The sequence below is a fragment of the Ovis canadensis genome, chromosome 12, assembly GCF_042477335.2.
Source record: "Ovis canadensis isolate MfBH-ARS-UI-01 breed Bighorn chromosome 12, ARS-UI_OviCan_v2, whole genome shotgun sequence".
Lineage (NCBI taxonomy): Eukaryota > Metazoa > Chordata > Mammalia > Artiodactyla > Bovidae > Ovis > Ovis canadensis.
Genome location: NC_091256.1, coordinates 52,877,731 through 52,902,889, shown reverse-complemented (window position 1 = coordinate 52,902,889; position 25,159 = coordinate 52,877,731). Strand labels below are relative to the sequence as shown.

The 25,159-nt window shown below is 49.3% G+C and overlaps 1 protein-coding gene across 1 annotated transcript; it reads left to right on the top strand.

Annotated features, from left to right (window-relative positions):
- Positions 1 to 1,850: 1,850 nt before the first annotated feature.
- UBIAD1 (UbiA prenyltransferase domain containing 1) lies at positions 1,851 to 12,047 on the top strand. Its single transcript, XM_069544735.1, has 2 exons — positions 1,851 to 2,758; positions 11,405 to 12,047. The coding sequence occupies exons 1-2, from the start codon at positions 2,248 to 2,250 to the stop codon at positions 11,890 to 11,892; spliced, it is 999 nt and encodes a 332-aa protein (XP_069400836.1). The 5' UTR covers positions 1,851 to 2,247; the 3' UTR covers positions 11,893 to 12,047.
- The last annotated feature ends 13,112 nt before the right edge of the window (positions 12,048 to 25,159 follow it).

The following is a 25,159-nucleotide window of genomic DNA, read 5'->3' as shown; positions in this document are numbered from 1 at the left end:
TAGCATGAGAGTTTCAGAAAAACATCTGCTTTGTTGACTACACCAAAGCCTTTGACTGTGTGGATCACAACGAACTGTGGAAAATTCTTAAAGAGATGGGAATACTAGACCACCTGACCTGCCTCCTGAGAAATCTATATGTAGGTCAAGAAGCAACAGTTAGAACCAGACACAGAACAACAGACTGGTTCCAAATCCGGAAAGGAGTACGTCAAGTCTGTATATTGTCACTCTGCTTATTTAACTTATATTCAGAGTACATCATGCGAAATGCCAGGCTGAATGAAGCACAAGCTGGAATCAAGATTGCTGGGAGAAGTATCAAAAACCTCGGATACGCAGATGACAGCACTCTTATGGCAGAAAGCGAAGAAGAACTAAAGAGCCTCTTGACACAAATGAAAGAGGAGAGTGAAAAAGTTGGCTTAAAACTCAGCATTCAGAAAACTAAGATCATGGCATCCGGTCCCATCACATCATGGCAAATAGATGGGGAAATATGGAAACAGTGACAGACTTTATTTCTTTGGGCTCCCAAATCACTGCAGATGGTGACACAGCCATAAGTTAAAAGATGCTTGCTCTTTGGAAGAAAAGCTATGACCAATCTAGAGAGCATATTAAAAAGCAGAGACATTACTTTGCTAACAAAGGTCCATCTAGTCAAAGCTATGGTTTTTCCAGTAGTCATGTATGGATGTGAAAGTTGGACTGTAAAGAAAGCTGAGCGCTGAAGAATTGATGCTTTTGACCTATGGTGTTGGACAAGACTCTTGAGAGTCCCTTGGATTGCAAGGAGATCCAACCAGTCCATCCTAAAGGAAATCAGTCCTGAATTTTCATAGGAAGGACTGGTGTTGAAGTTGAAACTCCAATACTTTGGCCACCTGATGCTAAGAACTGACTCATCTGAAAAGACCCTGATGCTGGGAAAGATTGAAGGGAGGAGGAGAAGGGGACGACAGAGGATGAGATGGTTGGATGGCATCACTGACTCGATGGACATGAGTTTGAGTAACCTCTGGGAGTTGGTGATGGACAGGGAGCCTGGCATGCTGTGGTTCATGGGGTCTCAAAGGGTCCGACACGACTGAGCGACTGAACTATCCATTCATCTATGGATGGACTTTCAGTTTTCCTTCCTGTCTTGGCAAAGCTAATAATTTCTTAGACAGCATTTCCCATTTCAGAGCTTCAGTTTTCCCACTTGAAAATGAAGGGATATAATTATACCTTCCTTATCACCCTCTACGTGCTCCCTGGTTTTGTTCACTGCTGTATGCAGTAGGGGAGAAGGCAATGGCACCCCCTCCAGTACTCTTGCCTGGAAAATCCCGTGGACAGAGGAGCCTGGTGGGCTGCAGTCCATGGGGTCGCTAAGAGTCGGACACGACTGAGCGACTTCACTTTCACTTTTCACTTTCATGCACTGGAGAAGGAAATGGCAACCCACTCCAGTGTTCTTGCCTGGAGAATCCCAGGGACGGGGGAGCCTGGTGGGCCTCTGTCTATGGGGTCGCACAGAGTCGGACAGGACTGAAGCGACTTAGCAGCAGCAGTATGCAGTAGGTGTTCAATAAATCTTGCTGCACACAGTGGGGGCTCAATTAACTTTTGTTGAACGAAAAACAGAATGAGTTCTATTTCCGTGAGTGAAAGCTCTTGGTAAGTCGTAAAGCGACATGCATTTGTAGTCGTTTGTTAAGTTAGCTCGTTTTCAGCAAGACTCAAAGCAATTGTGCGTCCCCGACCTTGGGCGACAGAAGGGCGGGGCTGCTGGGTCGCCACCCTACCTCGGCCCCGCCCCTAGGCCTCTGGCCCCGCCCCGCCCGGGCCCCGCCCCTAACCCCGCCTCGGCCCTGGCCCAGGCCCAGGGCCGGGCTGCCGGCCGGTGTTTCCCGGCGGGCTTGAGGAGGCGGACGCACAAGATGGCGGCCCCAGCGGTCCCGGCGGCCCTGGCAGCCCCGGGGTGGCGGTCGCGGCTCGTGCTCGGGCTCTAGGGCGGGCGGGGCTGGGGTCAGGAAGCAGGCTTACACAGGTGACAGGAGGTCGGGGCGGTGCCGCCGGGCCTCCTGGGGTGACAGGCCCACTCGCTGCAGCCCCCGGACCCCGCCGCCTCCCCATCCCTGTCCGTGGTGGAAGTGAAGAAGGTCAGGTCCGTCGCCCCACCCCGTCCGTCCTCGCCCTAGCGCGAACGCTGCGCAGTGGGTGGCTCACTACCACTGACTTAACACACGTGCAGCCTCCATGGCGGAGAAGATTAACATCCACGGAGGAGAGACGGCCAAGGTCGAGGACAGAGACCTGCTGGGGAACGGCTGTCCTCAGCAGGACAGACCTCCGCAGCGCTCGTGGAGGCAGAAGTGCGCCTCCTATGTCCTGGCCCTGCGGCCCTGGAGCTTCAGCGCCTCACTTACCCCTGTGGCCCTGGGCAGTGCCCTGGCATACAGATCCCAAGGCGTCCTGGATCCCAGGCTGTTGGTGGGTTGTGCCATAGCTGTCCTCGCGGTGCACGGGGCTGGCAATTTGGTCAACACTTATTACGACTTTTCCAAGGGCATTGACCACAAAAAGAGTGATGACAGGACCCTGGTGGACCGAATCTTGGAGCCCCAGGATGTCGTTCGGTTTGGAGTCTTCCTCTACACCTTGGGCTGTGTCTGTGCCGCTTGCCTCTACTGTCTGTCCCCTCTCAAACTGGAGCACTTAGCGCTCATCTACTTCGGAGGCCTGTCTGGCTCCTTTCTCTACACAGGCGGTAAGTTGGCCTATTTGCTGCAAGTCTTAGTTGCATGGAAACTACAGTTTGCTTAGGAATTATAGGGCTCTCGGAGAAGTGTCAAAGGTTATTTTCTGAATTAGGCCATTTTATGTGAAATCTATAATGTTTGGGCCATGTGGATTTGGGGGATAACGTTTTTGGCTTGGCTTATGGATGTTAGGAATAACTCATATATACGGTATATACGGATATTTTTGGTGTCTAATTTCCTCTCATTCTTCATACCTTATAATGCCATGTGTGTGGGTGCTAAGTCGCTTCAGTCATCTCCAACTTTTTTCGATGCTATGGACTGTAGCCCGCCAGGCTCCTCTGTCCGTGGAATTTTCCAGGCAAGAATGCTGGAATGGGTTGGTCCCCTTCCCTAGGGGATCTTCCCGACCCAGGGATCAAATCGCTTCTCTTACATGTGTATTGGCAAGCTGGTTCTTTACCACTAGTGCCACCTGGGAAGCCCTTATAATGCCACAGTGTCAAACTTTGCTGCTGCTGCTGCTGCTAAGTCACTTCAGTCATGTCCAACTCTGTGGGACCCCATAGACGGCAGCCCACCAGGCTTCCCTGTCCCTAGGATTCTCCAGGTAAGAATACTGGAGTGGGTTGCCATTTCCTTCTCCAATGCATGAAAGTGAAAAGTGAAAGTGAAGTTGCTCAGTCGTGTCCGACTCTTTGCGACCTCATGGACTGCAGCCTACCAGGCTCCTCCGTCCATGAGGTTTTCCAGGCAAGAGTACTGGAGTGGGTTGCCATTGCCGGAATTAAATTTGAAGAGCTCTAAATTATGCACCTAATTACTTTCAACTAGTTTGCTAGGTGACCGCTTGCAGCAGGCTGATTAAAGTGCTGATGGGCAGGTGTTTGAGCCCTATTTATTGAGCACCTATTATGTGCCAGGTTCTATTCTACCTGAACACAACAGTTAAGTCCCTGCCCTTCTGGAAGTGATTTTATATATCATGAGGAGAGATAGAAAATAAAAATAGTAAATTATGGTTAGGATGATCAATATCCTGGTTTGCTCAGCACTGAGAGTGTTTCCGAGATGTGGGGCTTTAGGAAACCAGGGAGTTCCTGGTAAGCCAGGATGAATTTGTGCCTTGGTTATAGTACATGAGAAGATGAACAGTACTACAGGGAAAAAAAAATTAAGTAGAGCAAGGAAGGAGGACACAAACTAATTTTAATTAGTTTGATCAGGGTAGGCCTCTTAAAAAAGGTAACACGAGGGACTTCCCTGGTGGTCCAGAAGTTGACTCTGTGCAGTGCAGGAGACGCAGGTTCTGTCCCAGGTTGGAGAACTAAGATCCCACAGGCCCGTTGGCACAGCCAAAAAAAGATAACACGTGATCAGAGATTGTGAGAGGGAGGTGAGGGAGTTGGCTCAACAGGTGTCTGGAAGAAGGTAACATTTGAGCAAAGACTGTAGGAGGTGACAGATGAGGGAGTTGGCTGAGCAGTTATCTGGAGGAGGAGTATGTTGGAACAGCAATTGCCAAAGGCCTTAAGGCAGGAGTGTCCCTGAAAATGTTGGAGAACAGCATGGAGTCCAGGGTGTGCACGAGGGAGACAGTAAAAGGAGGTGAAGGAAAAGCAGTATGTTTGGGCAAGGCAGTGTGGCTCAAAGATGACATAGGCCTTAGTGTTTTGAAACAATCACTCTGGCTAAGTTATTGAGAATGGATAAAGGAGGGTGAGGGGAGAAGCAGGAACACCCAGGAATCTGTCAAGTAAAACAGGCAAGAGATGTCTGGTGGCTTGAATCAGGGTGGGATTAGTGGAGAGGGAAGAAGTAGTTAAATTCCCAGTATATCTTGGAGGTAGGCAGGGTTTGCTAATAGATGGGATGTGAGGCAGGAGAGGAACAGGAATTAAATACAACTCTGAAAAAAAAACAATCCAAACAAACATAACTCTAAGGTTTTGGCCTGAGCAACTGAAATAGTGAAGTTGATGTGGAGTGAGAGAGAGAAGATTGAAAATAGGTTTGTGGAGAGAAAATGGAGACATTGACTTTGGACATGTTAATATATCAGATCTCCATGTAGAGCTGTCAAATTGATGGTTGAATTTGAGTCAGAGTTCAGAGGAGAGGTCTGACCTGGCAGTAGAGACTTTTGAGAGTCTTTGCACATAGATTAAGTTGTACAACAGGATGAGAGCCCAGAGGAGGGATGGTCAATGCCCTGGGGAGCCCCAATATTAAGAAGTGAGGAGAGGAGAAGACTGGCCACGGGAACTGTGATGGAACGTCGGAAGGAGAAAGAAGAAAAGCAGGACTGACTGGTGATCTGGCAGCCAGGTGTAAAAAGTTCTGTGAGGGAAATCAGTAGAGTGCTGAAATAGAATGAATGTGTAAGGTGCTGGTGAAGGAAAGAGGCCCTCTGTGAAGGTGGCACTTAAACTAAGCTTTGAAGGACAAGGAGCCAGCCGCGAGGCAGAATTGGGGTCTGAGTCAGGTCCTTCAGGACTGAAGGAACAGCAGATGCAAATATCCTGGGGTAGGGAAGGGCTTGGCCTCTCAGGAATTGCTGAAAGACCAGCATAATCAAGAGGGAGACTGAGATGTAGCCGTCAAGGGAGGCAGGGACTAGATCATACTGGTCTCACAGGGCCTCAGTCTCGGCTGGTTGCTTGTCACTCCCCGGCCTAGTCCTCAGGCCTCTTTTCTCCAGCTCCACTTACTCCCTTGGCGATTTCAGCCGCTCTCATGGCTTCTGTCGCCATCCATTAAGCTGGTGAGGCTCGGATTTCTACCTCTGGACCAGGTATCTCCACTAAACTCCAAACGCAGATCCCACTTCTTTTTTATTTATTTTTGGCTGTGCTGGGTCTTTGTTGCTGTGCACAGGCTTTCTGTAGTTGTGGTGAGCTGGGGCGACTCTTCATTGTGGTGCTCGGGTTTCTCCTTGTGGTGGCCTCTATTGTTGCGGAGCACAGGCTCTAGGCACACCAGCTTCAGTAGTTGCGGCTGCAGGCTCTAGGGTGTAGGCCCATTAGTTGTGGCACTTAGGCTTAGTTGTTCCTCGGCATGTGGGATCTTTTCGGACCAGGGATCAAACCCATGTCCCCTGCACTGGCAGACAGATTCTTAACCACTGGAGCACCTGGGAAGCCCCAAGGTCCAACTTCAGTAACTTCTCTTAGAGGTTATAGGCATCTCAACCTTGACATGTCTGAGACCAAATTCTTGATCTTCTCCCCCGCAAAACCTGCTGTACCCTCAGCTTTCCCCTTCTCACTCGATGGCAACTCCATCCTTCTGGTTCTTTAGGCTGCAGATCTTGGGCATCATCCCTGACTCTGCTTTTCTCACATCTCGCATCCAGACTGTCAGCAAGTCCCGTTGACTCTCCTTCTAAAATGCATTTGGGGCCAGACCACTTCTCATCCCCCCCCACCACTGCCACTGTCATTTCCCTTGATTATTGCGGCTGATGCTTTACCGATCTCTGTGCATCCACCCTTGTCCCTTTCAGGATGCTCCTGGATCAGCAGCCAGAGTACTCCTGTGGCCGTGTCAGTCCTCTGCTCAAAACTCTCCTTGGCTCCCATATCCTTTAATTCTGTACAGTGACTCCCAGGGCCTGACATTATCTTCTCACCCCCGACCTCCCCCAGCTCTCTGACCTGCGCGCCTCCTCACCACGCTCCAGCCACACCGCCCTCCCAGCTGTATCTGGAATGCATCAGGCATGCTCCTGCCTCGGGTCCTTTGCAGAGGCTGTCTCCTCTGTTTAGAACGCTGTTTACCCACCTATGTGTATGATTTGTTTTCTAACCACCACCCATTTGCTCAAATGTCAGCTGCTTGGTAAGGCCTTTTTTTCTACCCTATTTAAAACTACAAAACAATAAGGCTTTCTGCAGCAGCTGAAAAAAATAAAATCACACACCCTCTCTGTGTTTTCCCTACACTATCTTCCTCTACAGTATCTTCCTTATTGCTTTTGTCTACTTTTTCTACATAGCACACATCACATTCTAACCACAAAAAGTATTTACTGTGTTAGTTACCTTTCCACTTAGACTGTAAACTCCCTGGGGGTAGGGATTTTAGTCTCTGTTCTCTGCTGAACCCCATGGTGTCCAGAACAGTGCCCGCCTGGCATGTAGTCAGTACTTAATATTTATTGAATGAATAAATGGGGATACATTGAAATGTGTTGAGTGGAGGAATGACATAATCTGATATGATTTTTTTTTGACATTGGCTTTATTGATATATAATTGATGAAAAATGAACAGTGGAATGCATGGATTTTCAACCTTATAGTTTGATGAATTTTGACAAATATTAATACATACAGCTGTATAATTCATGTTGTTGTTCAGTTATCCAGTCATGTCTGACTCTTTATGACCCCATGGACTGCAGCACACCAGGCTTCTCTGTCCCTCGCCATCTCCCAAAGTTCGCCCAAGTTCATATCCGTTGCATCGGTGATGCCGTCCAGCCATCTCATCCTTTGACGCCCTCTTCTCCTTCTGCCCTCAATCTTTTCCAGCATCAGGGAGTTTTCCAGTGGGTTGTCTGTTTGCATCAGATGACCAAAATACTGGCGTTTCAGCTTCAGCCTCAATCCTTCCAATAAATAGTCAAGGTTGGTCTCTCTTAAGATTGGCTGGTTTGATTGATAACCCCATACCCCATCATAATACAGACCATTTTCATCACCCTCAAAAGCTTCCTTGTGCTTCTTCCGTTTCAGCTCCACTCTCTCCATCTGGTGGGAACCACTGCAACCACTGTTCTTTCTCCTTTCACATGGATTCCTTTTGCCTGATTCATGTACATGGGATCATTCAGTATGAATTCTTGTGCCTGTTTTTGAATTTCATTGTGTTGTGATGTGGTCGGTAGTTCCTTGTATCTCTGAGAGGTAGCCATTGTATGAACATATCACAGTTTGTTTATCCGTTATCCTGTTCAGTGACTTTTGGATTTTTTCCGTATTTTGGCTATCATGATTGAACATTCATTTTCAAGTCTTCTGTGGATATGTGTGTTTGTTTTTTCTTGGGTAAAAGCCTAGGAATCAGATTACTGGGTCGTAGGGTAGATGACGTTTAATTTTAGGAGCTGCCAAAGTGTTTCCTAAAGTGCTTCTACTTTGTTTACCTTCCCATCAGCACAGCACGAGAGTTCCAGTTACTCCATGTCCTTGCCAACATTTCGATTTGATTTAACAATTCCTTCTGGCTGGCTGTCTAGGGAACTGGCCCAGGATTTCACTGTGCTGGGCCCTGTGGAAAGTGGTGTTGGGAGGAGGGGATGCCTAAAAGGAAGCTCCCAGGTGGGCCACACCTCTGAATCAGGTGGAGCTTGTGAGCCTTGGGTCAGACACGCTGAAAACAGGACTTTCTGCTCGAGGGCTGTGTCATTTGCTAGTGTCAGATAACCTCGAGAAGGTTGACAGGCCCCTCTCATCCTCAGCTGAGCTTTGTGGTTGGTTTTTGTGCAAGGTCTGTTGAAGGTGGGGCTTATCTTTGCAGGCACAGGTTTCTCTTCAACCTTCTGTTGTTCAGTCACGCAGTTGTGTCCAACTCTTTGTGACCCCATGGACTGCAGCACACCAGGCTTCCCTGTCCTTCACTATCTCCCAGAGTTTGCTCAAATTCATGTCCATTGAATCGGTAACATACTCCTTTCCTGTTCAGCCTTGTTCGTGTCTTTTTTTTCCCCAGGCGACTTAACGAGGTATTCTTGGGTACTGTCGCCAGATGTCAATCAAAGCTATAGAGCTGTTCTGTTTCTTTCCATAGAGTCCCGAGGTCTGCCTGGAGAGCTGAGGAAGTAAACAAAGGAATGGGCAGCTGGTGGAGAAACTTGCTGGATCGGTAGTTGGAGCAATCCTGCCTGTCATCTTCCTTGGGCAGGGGCAGTTGCCTAAATGTGTGAGATGTCACACAAGACATCAGTTTCCTCACTTAGAGCTCACATGCTGCTGGGGAGACCTTCCTCCTGTAGGGCGTGTCCTCACACAACCAAATTATTTATCAAAACACTGCGTGGGGAGTACAGAATGAGTTTGCTGGGTGTTGGTGGGACTCAGGGACCATGCCTGTTATACCCTATCCCAGAGATGCTTCATTTCCAAGAACCAACCGTGGTCATTTAGCACTAAAGAGTCCCAACCACAAGTCTGAAGGTAAACCTGCACTGCGTCTTGTTCTTCAGCTGCCAAGCCTTTAGATTCCCTACAGATAATGTCTCTCATATTTAACTGTTTAAAATGCAATTTATGACCCAATAGTTTTTTTTTTTTTTTTCAACTTTCTGATCATGGGGCCATGTCTTAGTAACTTCTTTAGATCAGAGGTTTCCCAAGCTTCTGTATCAATATATGTGTGGATCGCCTCTTCGAGTGGGTGCTTCTCACTCTTCCTGCGCTGCTTTTTCTGTTTCAGTCCCAGTGGGACATTTTTCACGATCTTGGTCCCAAATTCCAGGTGCTTGTTACTGTAGCTCTGTGTTCAGGTTAGCCTGTCAGGTTTGAGGAGCCAGCTGTGCCCTTGTGAAACGTACTGGTTCGTGGGAGAGAGGGAGATTTAGAATTAGAAGTGTGGGAATTCACCAGAGAGCCAGTGCTTAGGACTCCGTGTTTCTACTGCAGGGGACATGGGTTCAATCCCTGGTTGAGGATCTAAGATCCTTCGTGCCACTTGGCACCAAAAAAAAAAAAAAAAGAATTACAAGTGTGGAATTTATGAAAGTCAAGATGCTATGGTGCATATTGCAAGGGGACTGAATATGGTCTCAGGCTGAGGAAGGCGGCTGAGGAGCAGCTGAGGAATGACCTTTAAAGTCTTGAGGGGTTGAACAGGAGTTGACCAGGCAAGGTGCTGGAGGTGGGGGAGTGTCTGAAGGCCCCGAGGAACTGAGAGGAACTGAAGGATGTAGAGGTGGGGAGGGGAGGAGAGCTCAGAGCAAGGCAGGAGGGGGGCAAGGCAGGGCCAGGCCAAAGCTGACTCAGGTGAAAGAGTTGGGGCTGTTCTTATCCTGAGGACAGCTTGTTGATAAGGGTGTTCTGGTATGTGTTTGCGGAAGGGCACAGCCAGCTTAGTATTTTGAGAGGGCTTCCCAGGTGGCTCAATGGTAAATAACACGCCTGCCAATGCAGGAGACACATTGGGTCAGGAAGATCCCCTGGAGAAGAAAATGGCAACCCACTCCAGTATTCTTGTCTGGGAAGTCCCATTCACAGAGGAGCCTGGTGGGCTACAGTCCATTGGGTTGCAAAGAGGTGGACACAGCTTAGCGACTAAACAACAAATTCTGGCTGCAGTGTGGAGATTCGATTCAGGATGAAGGAGGGGAGGCAGTTATGAGACCTAAAGCTGAGGGACCAGTTGAGCATCGCGGAGGGTTGGGGGTGGGATTGTAGTGCATAAGATGACCCTGACTTGGACTTGGGGATAGGGGGAGGCAGGATGGAGCGTGGCTTTGGGGATGGAGAAACTGGGCTGGTTCGAAAGACAAGATCTGAGGTCGATCGGGAGCATAGGAGGAAAAATGAGGGATCATTCAGCGTTTTAACTTCACAGGAACCAGAGACGAGGGAAGCAGTGTTGTAACTTCACCTTCTTAGCTTGTCTTCCTTATTATGTGGGTGAAAGTTTCTCTGTATGGAGTTTGGGAACCCTAAAATTTTGCTGAGGTTAATTGGGGGCTTTCAAAACCAGAAGATGCTGCCAGAGGTTGTGGCTGAAAAGGAAGAAGCTGGGATGGATATTCCATGAGGGGCTAATCTCACGGTGTTCCTGACAGGAGCAGTGTTTTATGAGGGCTGGTGGATGGTGAAAGAAAGCCAAGCCCTGGACTGTAAGGCCTGTGAGAGCCTTCATGGACTCCCCATTGAACTATGTGTAACTGGGAAACCCCTACTCTTCTTTTTTTCCAAAAACTTTTCCAATTTTTAATGTACACAATTTTTAAAGATTATTTTCCATTTATAGTTATATAAAATATGGGCTGTATTCACTTTGTTGTACAATACATCCTGGAGCCTGTCTTACACCCACTAGTTTGGACCTCCCCTTACCCCGCCCTTGTTTTGCCCCTCCACCTCCCCGTCCAGCTGGTAACCACTAGTTTGGGAAGCCCCAGCTCTTTGTGTCAGGGCTTTGTTGGGGGACGTGGATGCAAAGTCACTTCAGTCGTATCTGACTCTTTGACTGCGTGGACTACAGCCCTCCAAACTCCTCTGTCCCTGGGATTCTCCAGGCAAGAATACTGGAGTGGTTTGTCATGCCCTTCTTGAGGGGCTCTTCCCCAGCCAGGGATCAAACCTGTGTCTCTTATGTCTCCTGCCTTGGTAGGGAGTGTTCTTTACCACTAGCCCCACTTGTGAAGCCCTTTTGTTGAGGGACAGCAGGAAGGTAAACCCAGGATGACTCAGACTGAACTGGGTGTGAAAGGATTAGTCTTTTCTGACCCTCTGTGTCACCAGAGGAGAATTCGGATTTTGCCCTGGAGGGGAGGGGAATACAACCACTGCCCCGCCTCCCAGTCTCAGAAGAAAATGCCCTGCCCAGCCACAAGCAGCCTGCCTTTCCACTGGAGAACAGCCCCAAGTTTCCAGCCCTGATCTCACACCAACTCTCTGGGTTTTCTGACCATAGGAATTGGACTCAAGTACCTGGCTCTGGGGGACCTCGTCATCCTCATCACGTTCGGCCCGCTGGCTGTGATGTTCGCCTACGCCGTCCAGGTGGGGTCCCTGGCGGTCTTCCCACTGCTCTACGCCATCCCCCTCGCCCTTAGCACGGAGGCCATCCTCCATTCCAACAACACCCGGGACATGGAGTCTGACCGGGAGGCTGGCATCGTCACACTCGCCATCCTCATCGGGCCCACGCTGTCCTATGTGCTCTACAACACCCTGCTCTTCCTGCCCTACCTGGTCTTCAGCATCCTGGCTGTGCACTGCAGCATCAGCCTGGCTCTGCCCCTGCTCACCATCCCCATGGCCTTCTCCCTTGAGAGGCAGTTCCGAAGCCAGACCTTCAACAAACTGCCCCAAAAGACTGCCAAGCTCAACCTTCTGCTAGGCCTCTTCTATGTGTTTGGCATCATCCTGGCACCAGCAGGCAGTCTGCCCAAACTCTAAGGGGATCAGTGCCCCCCTCCCCACATACAACGTGCCCTCCTTTCTTAGGATGTATTGAAGGCAGTGTCTGAGGAGAGAAGGTGATTCAGCACCGAGGGGCCTACAGATGGCTTGTGAACTCCCACCTTTTTTTATTATTACATTCTTAAAGAAAATGTTTTGTTTTTGTTATTTTATTCCGTTTTATGGGGACTCCGGAAACCACTCTGGCCTCAGAAAGTAAACTGGACACACAGCCCTTGTTTTATTTATAATTTCCACTAGAGGGTGTTGTCAGGTTACTTTTAAGTGGATTAAAATGCCCTGAGACTCGGCGAAGGAGCCGCCAGGATTGGCCTCCTGTCCCGAAAGAGCTGTAGTAACTGAGCCAAATGTCCTCGGTACCTTGGTCTGTCAGGATGTATGGTGATGATCCCCCGTGACCAGGAGCGCCTGTCTCACCCTGAGCTCTCGGGTCCAGTAATGTGCTGCTTGAGAGAAGACGTCGGTCATTAACAGCCCAACTGGGCTCCTGGCTTTTTGCCTACATTGTGACTCAAACCCTTTCATCTTCCCTTCACTTATTGCCACAGTTGAGGAAAAGCGTCAGATTGCCACGCAGCAAGGCATTCGGGCTGGGGACTTGGAAGGAATTTAAAACCACCCTGGAGGAAGCTGAGAAAATCACTCTGCTTTTGGAGAGAAAACTGGCAGGGCAGCTGGTTTCCCTGTGGAACCCACTGGTCTGACAGGAAGGGACCTCGCCCCCCCCGCCACCACCCACCTCCCCGTCCTTTTAGTAACTAGTAGGTGCTCTGAAACTGGGGAGGTCTGCTGTCCTTGCCTGCTACTGGAGGCCCACAGGGCACCTCTCTTTGTCCTTCTTTGCTGTTCCTCGTGCTCCCCTATGACCACCCTCCATTTCTTCCTGGTCCTCATTTGTGTGTTTCCCATCCGTTGTTTAGTTGCTAAGTTGTGTCCGACTCTTTGCAACTGCATGGACAGTAGCCTGCCAGGCTTACCTGTCCATGGGATTTCCCAGCAAGGAATACTGGAGTGGGTTGCCATTTCCTTCTCCAATCTGTGGAGCCCTGCTATTTGGGCAGCAGCTTAGAAGAAATGAGTCAGGGATGGTTGCCCCTTTTCAGAGAACCACAGGATGAGCTGACCCAGGACAGTAGCCCATCCTTGAGTGAATAAGCCAGTGGTCAAACAGTCCTGACCCTGATCACCCAAAATGTCAGGCCTACCAGTAAAGAAACTATGTCTTCCTCCTTCTGTCCAGTACTGACCCAAATTCTCCCGAAGGCTTGTCTTGCCTTGTGTGGGATAGTTTGCACCCAGAGTGGGGAGGGGGCAGATTCCAAAGTTGATCCAAGTTGCTTTTCATTTCATTGTCCATGCAATATAGCTTTCTGGGCTAGAATTGCTTGGTTGCCTTGGGTCCAAGACAGAACTAGATTGAGGCTGTTGTCATCATTTTTTTTCTGTAGTGATTAAAGCCACTCTGGCAGGTATGTCAGGGTCTTGACCTGCAGAAAATAACATCAGAACCAACTCTTCATCCTAAACATCAGGCCAATTATAACTTGGCTTCTTGAGTTAGAATTAGGCATCTTACTTGGAAAAAACACATTTGCAGAAGTGGGAAGTTACAGTTCTTCTAAAGTTGATGGTGGTCTGTCAGCAGAGTTCCAGAATCCTCGAAGAGTGGTCAGAGCCCAGTAAGGAGGGCGAGGAGGACAGCACTGTCACCTGCCTGTCTTCCCAGCACCATTTTTGTTTTATGCCAGCCTTGTGGCATTTTGGTGCTCTCGGGAATCCTGCCTTCAAAGACCAGCAGGGCGTTGTCACAAGTCTTGGCCCTGAAGCTGTGGGCCTGAGGGCTCCCTGTGTCCACAGACCAGACCACCTTGGTAAGGCCTTCTGTTGGGGCTGTCAGTTAACTGCTGCACTGTTTCTGGTGCAGGTTTTAATGCAAATTTTTATATATAAATCTTTCTAAAAGGCCAGATTCGGTGCCAGGCTTTATATGCAGGTCCCTATAATTTGTATTACACCCCTTGATTCAATGAAAGTTTTCTTTAGACTTGTTAATAAAACCATTTTTTTTAATTAAAAAAAGGAAAATGTGTGTCAGTGGTCTGGCTTCCAGTTTCCCTGTGTTCTCCCTGTGCTCATCGTCTGCTTGTGAACTCTGACTCATAAACCTCAGGAGACCAGCACGGGCACGTGGGTGGGGGCGGGATGCCCGATCTTTGATGATGAGTTTGACTGGATTCGACGAGCCCTTAGAAAAGACAGTAGTGACCTCTAGAGCCATTATGGGTTTGCCAAGAGCCAGTCAGGCCAGATTAACCTCTGCTTTTTCCTACTTTCACTTTTCTCCAGCGGGTCACCGTGCCGATAGCTGGAGAATGTGCAGACAGAAGACATTTGGTTTTCTGCCGGGCATTTGACAGTATGTCCTCTAGAACACAGCCAGCAAAGATAGATGGAATGGATAACAGTCTAGTTAGGTGAATTTCTGCAAGACTGAAAAGGCTGCTTTGCTGTGTCAAAGGAAGACTTTACCACAAGTGAATATGAAGCAGTGCCCTTGGGGCCCCCCACACCATTATATGCCATCAGAAGGGGAAGCTCCACGGAGTGACGGCAGCAGACGTGGTGGGTGTTGACCCTGAGATACAGCTTCACATGCTTTTAAATCTGTGAGTCAGACTTAACTCTGCTCCCCAGTGGACATGGATGGAAATTTAGCCTCAGTCATCTCTTGGGTCAGTTCTTGTCTCCTTAGGACTGCCCAGGACCCCTGTGCCTCCGTGGGGCCAGAGCCAGGAATATTGGCTGGGTTCTAGCTCCATCTGCTCACTGTGTGTAAGGTTGCTTCCCTGCTATTTCAAGCTTGGGGGTGGCCCTGGAATTTACCCTTGTTTCTTGGACACTCTGCTCTAGAAGGGTTCAAAATGCCCCCAACAACAGCCTTCCTTGCTGAGTACCATGGACCTAGGGGGCTCTTGTCCCGGCCACTCCATCCCCATTTCGGCCCAGTCCTGCAGAAGCTTTCACTTTGTCCTTGAACTGCCTCAACCACCTGACCTACTCCAAGCATTTCCCTCCTGCCCCACCCTGGCAGCTCAGACGGTAAAGAATCTGCCTACAATGTGGGAGACCCAGGTTTAATTGCTGGGTTGGGGAAGATCCCCTGGAGAAGGGAATAGCTACCCGCTCCAGTATTCTTGCCTGGAGAATTCCATAGAGAATCCTGGTGGGCTATAGTCCATGGGATCACAAAGAGTCAGACATGACTGAAAATAACACTTTCACTTTCCACCCCTTTAGGACCTTTGCACAAAATCCCACCCAGGGGGCCTTAGAAGCTCAGTGCTGGCCTCTTCTGGAGTTGGGCAGTGACATACATCATGTTATCTTGCCACCTCTTCTGTTGTGTGTGTATGCTTAGTTACGTCCAACTCTTTGCAACCCCTGGAGCCCACCAGGCTCCTCTGCCCATGGAGTTTTCCAGGCAAGAGTACTGGAGCGAGTGGGCTGCCGTTTCCTCCTCTAGGGGATCTTCCCAACCCCGGGATCGAACCTGCATCTCTTGCGTCTCCTGCACTGGCAGATGGGCTCTTTACCACTAGCGCCACCTCCTTTATTGAAACAAAATCAGCCTGTTACCTGACCTGAAGCTCAGTTGGAGTCAGTGATGAGCTCTGGCTTCCATGTTGGTTAATGTGACCTGAGGTAGAATGAATAGATTAGTGTCCAGGACAAAGAAGGCACAGGTCCTGCCCATCCCTGTGTTGTCAACCCCATGTGGTTGGCTAAGTCCATTCCTGGGCACCCTTCCCTCTTTTTTAGTTCTTTTCTGGATAGAGCAAATGTGATAGATCAGAAGCAGGCCTTGGATGTAATACACTGGGGTTTCAGCAAGGCGTTTGAGAATATGGGATGAAATCTGAAGTGCATGAAAATACAGCTCCAAGAACTTAATCTCTACCTGCATACACGCAGGAACTTAATCTCTACCTGCGTCTTCACATTGCTAATAGCTACAGCAGAGATTTTACATCTCATTGTGGGGCCCACATTCTGAAGATACTATTCATAAGCTGGATCTTGTCCAGAAAGCAGTAGGCAGACTGGTGAAGACACTTGAAACCATGTCAGCGTGGAAAGGAGGCTGGAGAGAGGGTGTGTGTGTGTGTGAGACATCAAAGGCAAAGCTAGGGACTTCCCAGATGATACAGTGGAAAAGAATCTGCCTGCCAGTGCAGGGGACATGGGTTTGATCCCTGGTCTGGTAAGACTCCACGTGCTGTGGAGCAGCTAAGCCCATGGGCCACAACTACCAAGCCTGCAAGTCCCAGAGTCTGTGCTCCACAGCAGGAGAAGCCTCTGCATTGTGAGGAAGAGTAGCCCCTTCTCACTGCAACTAGAGAAAGCCCCTGCAAGGCAACGAAGGCCCAGTGCAGCCAAAAAAACAAAACAACAAAAAAAGGCGAAGCTAGAACAGGTGGAAGTTACTTGGCCTGAAATTTAAGCTCTTAGGTCAGGAAGAACTTTCTAGTTGTTAGAGGAATTGGAAAGAGGGGTGTTTGAAACGTCTCAGTGGGTGGTGAGTTCCCTGTGACTAGAGGCATTCAAGAGAAAGGTTGATTCCTTGTCAGGAACACTGAAGCAAAGACTTGGACATTGGGGAGGGGGAATATGAGAAGACCTTAAGGGCCTTCCCATGCTGTGATGTGGGTGCTCTGTTATGGGATCATCTCTCAGACCTGCCCCCCAGGGGCTGGAAGGACAGAGTGCAAGAAACATGTTGATGCTTCTCCTTGATGTCAGGTTGTTGTCTGTCTGCCCATGTTAACAGGCATGGCTGTGATTGATACTACTTTCTTTTTTTTAAAGATCACACACACACATGCCCACACAGTTGATTTCCCCTTTGAAAGCCCTTGAAGGGAGGTAGATGACAGCTCCTTTCCTCTGAGCCCCGCAGACCACTCTGCAGCTAATGGACTGTCAGCCTGTTTCATTAAGGGCTCTAGAATGTGCAGGCTGGTGTAAAAGTAGTGCCTCTGGCAAGAACCTGGCACTTGGGTCTCAGCCAGTTGACATTTGTGATTTGCCCTTTTTCAAATTGGGACAGCCTTCCCAGCGTGAGGGACTAAGCCAGGATGGCAAACAGTGGTACAAACTGAGTCAGGTCCCCTGCTTGACAGGGTGACAAGAGCCAAGCCTGGCTCTTCAGGAGGGCCTACAGACAGGTTCCCAGGGTCAGGGAAAGGTGGTAACCGCGGGGCAAAGCCCACCCTTAGGTGCCCCTGACCCGCTTCAAGATGCAGGAGCTCCGGCCGGGTCCCCAGGGTCTTGAAAGGGACAGTGAGGGTCGTGATCACATGTGCTCAACCAGATTTCAAGGGTAAAAGGAAGATGCTCTGTGGCCCTCCTATGATGCTAATATTGAGTTGGCCGGAAATTCACCGGAGTTTTTTGTAAGATGGTACGAGAAACCTGGGGTTTCCCAGGTGACTCAGTGCTGAAGAATCTGCCAGGCAATGCAAGAGAGGAAAGAAATTCAGATTTGATCCCTGGGTTGGGAAGATCCCCTGGAGACAGAAATGGCTACCCACTCTTGTATTCTTGCCTGGAGAATCCCATGGACAGAAAAAACTGGCGGGCTATAGTCTACAGGGTTGCAAAGAGTCAGACACAACTGAATGCCTGAGCACACACACACAGCACCTGGGAACCCAGAGTGAACATCTTAGTCAACCCCATACATCCAGAGAGGTGGCCCTCTGTGTGCTGTGACTCCAGAGGCACCCTAAATCCGCACTCCCTTACTCCTGCCATAGCCTTGTCCCTCTGTCTCCTAGCCTGCCTTAGAATTATCCCCATTAGGGTCACAGGGGGTATAACCGGGTGGGACTGGGCATGGTGTGGGTACACATATGTCTATTGTCAGCGCCCCCAGGAGCTGGTAGGAGTAGGGTACTTTATTCACCCAAGTCATCTCAGGCACAGGGCTTGGGGGCTAGAGCAGGAACTGAAGGACCGAGCCGCCTCTGGGAGCAGCTGGACTTGTAGGGCTGACCGGCAGGTGTGGGAGTTCCGACCGTTCCCATCAGCTGCCCCTAAGCAGCAAGGGGCTAGGACAGGAAGGGAAGCTGGGCAGCACCTCTTAAGATCTTTTAAGATCCAGCTCATCTTCCTGGTACATGTGCTGCGTGCTCAGTTGTGTCCGACTCTTTGCGATCCCACGGACTGTAGCCCACCAGGCTCCCCTGTCCATGGAATTCTCTAGGCAAGAATACTGGAGTGGGTTGCCATTTCCTTCTCCATCCTGGTTCATGGAAGCCTCTAAATAAATGTTTCCTGAAAGTGAATGACAGTAATAAAGCTATCATGTGCTAGGCAATGTTCTCAAAGCTTAACTACATTATTATTATTATTTTTAAAATTATTTATGTATTTATATTTGGCTGTGCTGGGTCTTGGTTGCTGCGCGGGCTCTTCTCTAGTTGCGGGGAGCCGGGGCTACTCTCTGGGTGCGGTGCGTGGGCTTGTCATTGCAGCAGCTTCTCTTGTTGGGGAGCATGGGCTCTAGGGTGCTCGGACTTCTGTAGCTGCAGCACATGGGCTCAGTAGTTGCAGCTCCTGGGCTCTACAGGCTCAATAGCTGTGATGCATGGGCTTGGTCGCTCCGTGGCGTGTGGGATTTTCCTAGACCAGGAATTGAACCCGTGTTTCCTGCAATGGCAGATGGATTCTTTACCACTGAGCCACCAGGAGAGCCCTAAACACATTCTTTTAAGCCTCAGGAAACCTCAGGAATGGTGTATTAAGATCTTTATCATGAGAGAGGAAACTGAGGTTGAGGGAGATGCTTACATTTGCCCAGGGTCACCCTGCTAGTTGGGTTTCCTAGGTGGTGCTAGTGGTAGAGAATCTGCCTGCTAATGCAGGAAATATGAGAGATGCGGGTTCGATCTCTGGGTCAGGAAGATCCCCTGAAGGAGGGCATGGCAACCCTCTCCAGTATTCTTGCCTGGAGGGTCCCCATGGACAGAGGAGTCTGGTGGGCTACAGTCCATGAAGATCACACGGAGTTGGATGTGACTGCAACGATATCATGCTCACACACACCCAGCTAGTAAGTGAAAGAGCCACAGTTCTTACCTGAACTGTTTCAATGCAAGTTCTGCACCTCTTCTGTGTCTTTGCACGTCCTGCAGTGCTTTGTACACTGGAGTCTCAGTTAATTGGTCTGCCCTGGGGAGTGGGTGGGTGCTGAGGGAGGGGGAAGCAAGGCTGGGGGTGTGGGTGCCTGAGAAGGGGATTTTAGAAGCATCGAGAGCGACACAGTCTTCACCGCTTCCTCAGTCCCACCAGAGCTCTTAGGCAGGGGCTCCTGGGGTGGCTCCCAAGAGTATGCGAGTGACCAGGCCAGCAGTGGGCCCAGCGAGGGGGCTCAGGGCTAAGGAGGTGGTTCCAGGTAGGACAGTTTGCTCCTTGCCAGTGGCGCTCTAACACAGGAAGCAGAGAGCCGGAGACCTGGCCGAAGAGTCAAGCAGTTGTACATAGAGGAGGTAGGTACCAAGGGTTGGGCACTGCCTTGGGCCTTGGCATTGGGCTGCTGCCCTCTGGTCTTCTAGGTTAGAAAGACCAGAGGGTAAACCCTCTGCGCTGTGCCCTCCAGCACCCCAGGAGGCCAACTTTGTGGAGATTGTAATTAAACCTACTTGTCTAACCTGCTCTGGCTGTGTGGGCTGAGGTTTCAGGTCATATCTGCCCCTGCCTGCCCACGATGACACAGGAAGGTCCAACCTCAGGTAAAATTTCTCCTCCTGTTCCCCCAGGTGCCTACCTCCATTTTCTCTGCTTCTTGCTGTCCTCACCCAGCCACTGAATCCTAGTGCCCACATCAGGAATGTGGGTGACTCTGCTTCCTGAGCATGTGGCTGGGGGAAACTTCAGTCTCTTCAGGGAGGCAGAGCCCCTCCCTGCCTTCAGGATGAGCAGCATCCGGAGCTGAGTTACACGTGTTTTGCAATACAGTAGACTTACTCTCTGTGTTCAGCGAGGGGAGGCTGAGTCATGTCAATGGTCAACTAACCCCTGACAACCACAGCGCATTGAGGGTAGAGATGGGGGTGCTGGATGGAACTAATCAGGAAGGCTTCCTGGAGGAGGTGATGATGAGTCATGATGAAGGCTTCCAGGAAGAGGTGGCCATGAGGGTGATGGTTTTCTCGGAAGCTTGAGGTGCTGGTGGACAGCTGTCCCCAATTTGCCTAGCTGGAGAAAGTCCCTGGGATGCTGCCCAAGAGTGCTGGTGAAGTTTTCCCTAATCAATGTCATTGGTAACGCAGCACACAACTGCAGCACTGAGGCAGGTGTGCTGAGGGCTGTCACATCGCTGCCAAGGTCAAAGCCTGAAGAATGAGAAACCCTGACACCTCCTCACGGAGACACAAACAGGAGGGGAGGTGGGGTATTTAATCAGCCAAGGCTGCCAATACCTAATCAAGATGAATGGCCTTGAGAGACGAGGCCCAGGGAAGGCATCGTGTTAGGAGAATGGGAAGACTGCCTTGCTCCAGGCTGCACTGAGATTGGGGGATAGCAGGTGAGGAGGAGCCCAGATGTGGGGTCAGAGGTCACCAGTGAGGGCCTCTGCCCAATGCTTCTCCTGGCCAGGGAGCTTCACTGAGAACCTACTGGGTGCCAACTCTGTCCTAGGATTCAAGATAAATGGGTATGCCCTTGCCTTTTAGGGCTCATAGTGAACTGGCGGGGAGCACACATACATGTTTTATTCTGATGTCGTCCTGAGTGTCATAACAGAGGCACAAGAGCTGTGCAGAGGTTAAATTCTCCACTCCCCACTGTCACAGACTCTGATCAAGTCACTGGCTAGGATAAAAGCCTCTTTGTCACCTCTGCTCCTCTCTGGCGCCACCTGCAGGCAGCCGTGAGAAGAGACAGTCAGTTACAGTTAAATGAGCAAGTATTATGTTCCAGCCCTCCACTAGGCTCTGGGGTGTACTGGTGAGTGAGACCAGTTCCCTATCCTCAGGAATCTTACAGTCCAAGAGGAAAGACAGACAAACAAGCACTTCCGACATCACTCATGGAACCTCACTGTGAAACACATGGAGTCTGACAGCACTGGGTTTAATTCGGTCCAGGCTGTATCACTCACCCTATGGATGTGTTCAGCCAAGCCATGGGCTTCCAGTTCCTTCTCTACACAGGAAGATGATTATATTTGCTTTTTAGGGTAGTTTTGAGTTTAAATGAAATAAGTTCAGAGAATACTTAGCATGGTACCTGAGATGTAGCAGGCACCTCTTGTTTTTATTTAGTTGCTAGGTCATGGTTGACTCTTTCCAACCCATGGACTGTAGCCTGCCAGACTCCTCTGTCCATGGGATTTCCCAGGCAAGAATACTGAAGTGGGTTGCCATTTCCTTCTTCAGGGGATCTTCCTGACCCAGGGATGGAACCCGCATCTTCTGCATTGGAAGGCAGATTCTTTATCACCGAGCCACCTGGGAAGCCCAGACATTTCTTTTTTTTTTTTTTTTTTATAGAAAGTAAATTTATTTTTATTTATTTATTTATTTATTTATTTATTTTTAAATTTTTTTTTTTAATTTTAAAATCTTTAATTCTTACATGCGTTCCCAAACATGACCCCCCCTCCCACCTCCCTCCCCACAACATCTCTCCGGGTCATCCCCATGCACCAGCCCCAAGCACGCTGCACCCTAAGTCAGACACGGACCGGCGATCCAATTCTCACATGACAGTATACATGTTAGAATTCCCATTCTCCCAAATCATCCCACCCTCTCCCTCTCCCTCTGAGACCAAAAGTCCGTTATACCCATCTGTGTCTTTTTTCCTGACTTGCATACAGGGTCGTCATTGCCATCTTCCTAAATTCCATATATATGTGTTAGTATACTGTATTGGTGTTTTTCTTTCTGGCTTACTTCACTCTGTATAATTGGCTCCAGTTTCATCCATCTCATCAGAACTGATTCAAATGAATTCTTTTTAACGGCTGAGTAATACTCCATTGTGTATATGTACCACAGCTTTCTTATCCATTCATCTGCTGATGGACATCTAGGTTGTTTCCATGTCCTGGCTATTATAAACAGTGCTGCGATGAACATTGGGGTACATGTGTCTCTTTCAATTCTGGTTTCCTCGGTGTGTATGCCCAAAACTCCTAGAGGAGAATATAGGCAAAACACTCTCAGAAATAAATCACAGCAGGATCCTCTATGATCCACCTCCCAGAATTCTGGAAATAAAAGCAAAAATAAACAAATGGGATCTAATTAAAATTAAAAGCTTCTGCACAACAAAGGAAAATATAAGCAAGGTGAAAAGACAGCCTTCGGAATGGGAGAAAATAATAGCAAATGAAGCAACTGACAAACAACTAATCTCAAAAATATACAACCAACTTATGCAGCTCAACTCCAGAAAAATAAATGACCCAATCAAAAAATGGGCCAAAGAACTAAATAGACATTTCTCCAAAGAAGACATACGGATGGCTAACAAACACATGAAAAGATGCTCAACATCACTCATTATTAGAGAAATGCAAATCAAAACCACAATGAGGTACCACTTCACACCAGTCAGAATGGCTGCGATCCAAAAATCTGCAAGCAATAAATGCTGGAGAGGGTGTGGAGAAAAGGGAACCCTCCTACACTGTTGGTGGGAATGCAAACTAGTACAGCCACTATGGAGAACAGTGTGGAGATTCCTTAAAAAATTGCAAATAGAACTCCCTTATGACCCAGACATTTCTTAGAGTCCTCTTTCCTCTCTTACTGATTAATATTTTAGAGTGGTTGTTTCTGTATAATCTCAGACTTCCCCGCTAAAGGGCAGAAGACCCACAGCTGACATCATGGTGTTCTTCACAGTGCTGAAGTAGTGCCTGGTATGGTCATTCATTCACTCAACAAACATTCACTGAGCATCTGATGAGTGTCAACTGTAACTGTGTGCTCAGTCATGTCTGACTCTTTGTGACCCCATGGACTGTAGTCTGCCAGGATTTTCTGTCCTTGGGATTCTGCAGGCAAGAGTACTGGAGTGGGTTGCCATTTCCTGCTCCAGAGTATCTTCCTGACCCAGGGATTGAACCTGCATCTCTTGCCTCTTCTGCATCGGAGGCAGATTTTTTTACCACTGTTCCACTGATGAGTGTCAGGCACTGTGTTAAAAGCTAAAATTACAAGGTGAACAAGATCAAGTCCGTGCCCCACTAGGCTTATAAAATAGTAAGAGAGACCGAAGAGAAAGGCAACTATTCACTGTGAAACTCTAAGTGTGCATTGGGGAGGGGATCCATTTAGTAATTTCCTGGGGGGGGGCGGCGCTCTGCTTTGGCACTCACGCAAGGTTCTATGAGGAAACCCATTTAGAACCTTAGTCTCAGGAGATTGGAATCCCAGTGGGGTAACTATGGGAAAGTTGGCCCTCCCCTGACCAGAGCCTAGTACCTAGCTTCTGGTCTTGGGGTTTCCTCAAGAAGCGTTTCGTCTGGTCTAAATGGCTTCCTCTTTGAATGCCCCATGGCCCTGGGAGCCTGACCATTGAGCAGGTGCTAAGAAAGTGTTGGATGGAGAGACAGATGGTCTTACGTACGGTTGTAAGTGGCCTGTCATTCAGAGGAGCTTCAAGAATCTCTAAGTTAGGGACTTCCCCGGTGCTCCAGTGGTTAAGACTCTGGACCCACCTGTCAATTCAGGGGACACAGGTTCGATCCATGTCAGGAAACTAGAGCCTGCATGCTGCAACTAAAGACCCAATGCAGCCAAATCAATAAATAAAGACTCCTTGTTTCCTTTGCGGGATGTGTGGGTTTGATCCCTGTTTGGGGAACTAGGATCCCTCATGCCACACAGTGTGGCCAAAAATAAAAAATAAAAAATCTCTAAGTTAAAGGAATTTTCAGGGCATCATATTTCCTAAGTGCTATGGGGAGTGATGACCTCATCTCCTTGGGCTCCTGTCAGGGTTCAACCAGTGAAGGACATTCAGCAAACATCTGAAGTCTGTTTTGCCAGGGTTGTCATTATATTAAAAAAAAAACCAACTTGCCCACATGCATGCGTGTGCACCTGTGTACATGTGTGTATGTGTGTGCATGTGTGTACATGCAGGGACACCACTCCTCTGCTTCCTCACTGACAGGGCAGTTATTGCTCTGGGTGTTCAGGATGAGCTGAAAATTAATGAAACTCAATGCAATGAGCGACACCTTGTAAAACAATCTCAATTACCAGATAACCAATCTCCGTGCAATTCCAGAGAGGATAAAAGGAAACCACGGGGGCTGTGAGCAAATGATAGCCCCGAGCCGCTCAGGCAGAGCAGGGAGATGGAGCCGTCCGTTATCCTGCCAGCTCAGGACAGAGGTGGGCCATGGGGCAGGCTGCTTTCATGAGAAGAGCCATTCCTTTTCTGAGAAGGGACAGCGGGGAGGTGTCGAGCGGATTAGTCAGGTGGGGAAGGCTGCTGTGAAATCTGAGGCCCCAGCCCTTGGCTGCAAGCTAATCTTGCTCAGCCTGCGAGCTGGGAGACCTGCTTCCTCAGGCAGGAACCCCCCCCCCCCCGCCCCCCGGAGAGGCCAGGCCCTGCCGCAGACACCCCACTGCAGGCCGGGGAGATCTGCGGTACCCGTTCTCCAGTCCCTTGCAGAGGGTCTGATCCCCCAGCCTGGCTGGCTGCTCTTGGAAGTGGTCTGGGCTGCTGGGAGGAGGGGGTCTAAGCCGTGGGAGTGGTACAGCCGCCCACACCGCCCAGGGGTACAGTCTCCATCCTCCAAGTTTACCACACCTTCTCTGGGAGGGTTTCCTCCCCACCGCCCCACGACCTTGAGACCCGTGCTTGCAGAATGGCAGATCCTCCACCTGAATCTGCTCTTTTACTCTCTACGCAGCCCTCATTTAGTTAAAAATCTTGTTCATTTTCAATGCTTCTCCTTACAAAGGCGGGGAGGGTGGTGAAAAGTGTGATGGGTTGTTTTTGTTTTTTGTAAACCTCATTTTCAATTTAAATCTCCTTTAAAATATGGAAAGAACCACAGCTGCTTCTCTCGTCATTGTCTTCCTCTCCCATTCCCTTTCCTGCCTCTCTTCCTGCTTCCCTCCCTAACCCTTCTTCCGGCTCCCCCTGCACATGGGGCTTTCTCGAACTGTGTTTATTGAAGGAGAGGTAGAAGAAGCAGGGTGGAGGGGCC

Excerpts from the sequence above, each read along its gene's own strand:
- UBIAD1 (XM_069544735.1), top strand. The coding sequence starts at position 2,248 with ATGGCGGAGAAGATTAACATCCACGGAGGAGAGACGGCCAAGGTCGAG. Across the intron at positions 2,759-11,404 it reads CTCCTTTCTCTACACAGGCG|GAATTGGACTCAAGTACCTG; the intron begins GTAAGTTGGCCT and ends TTCTGACCATAG.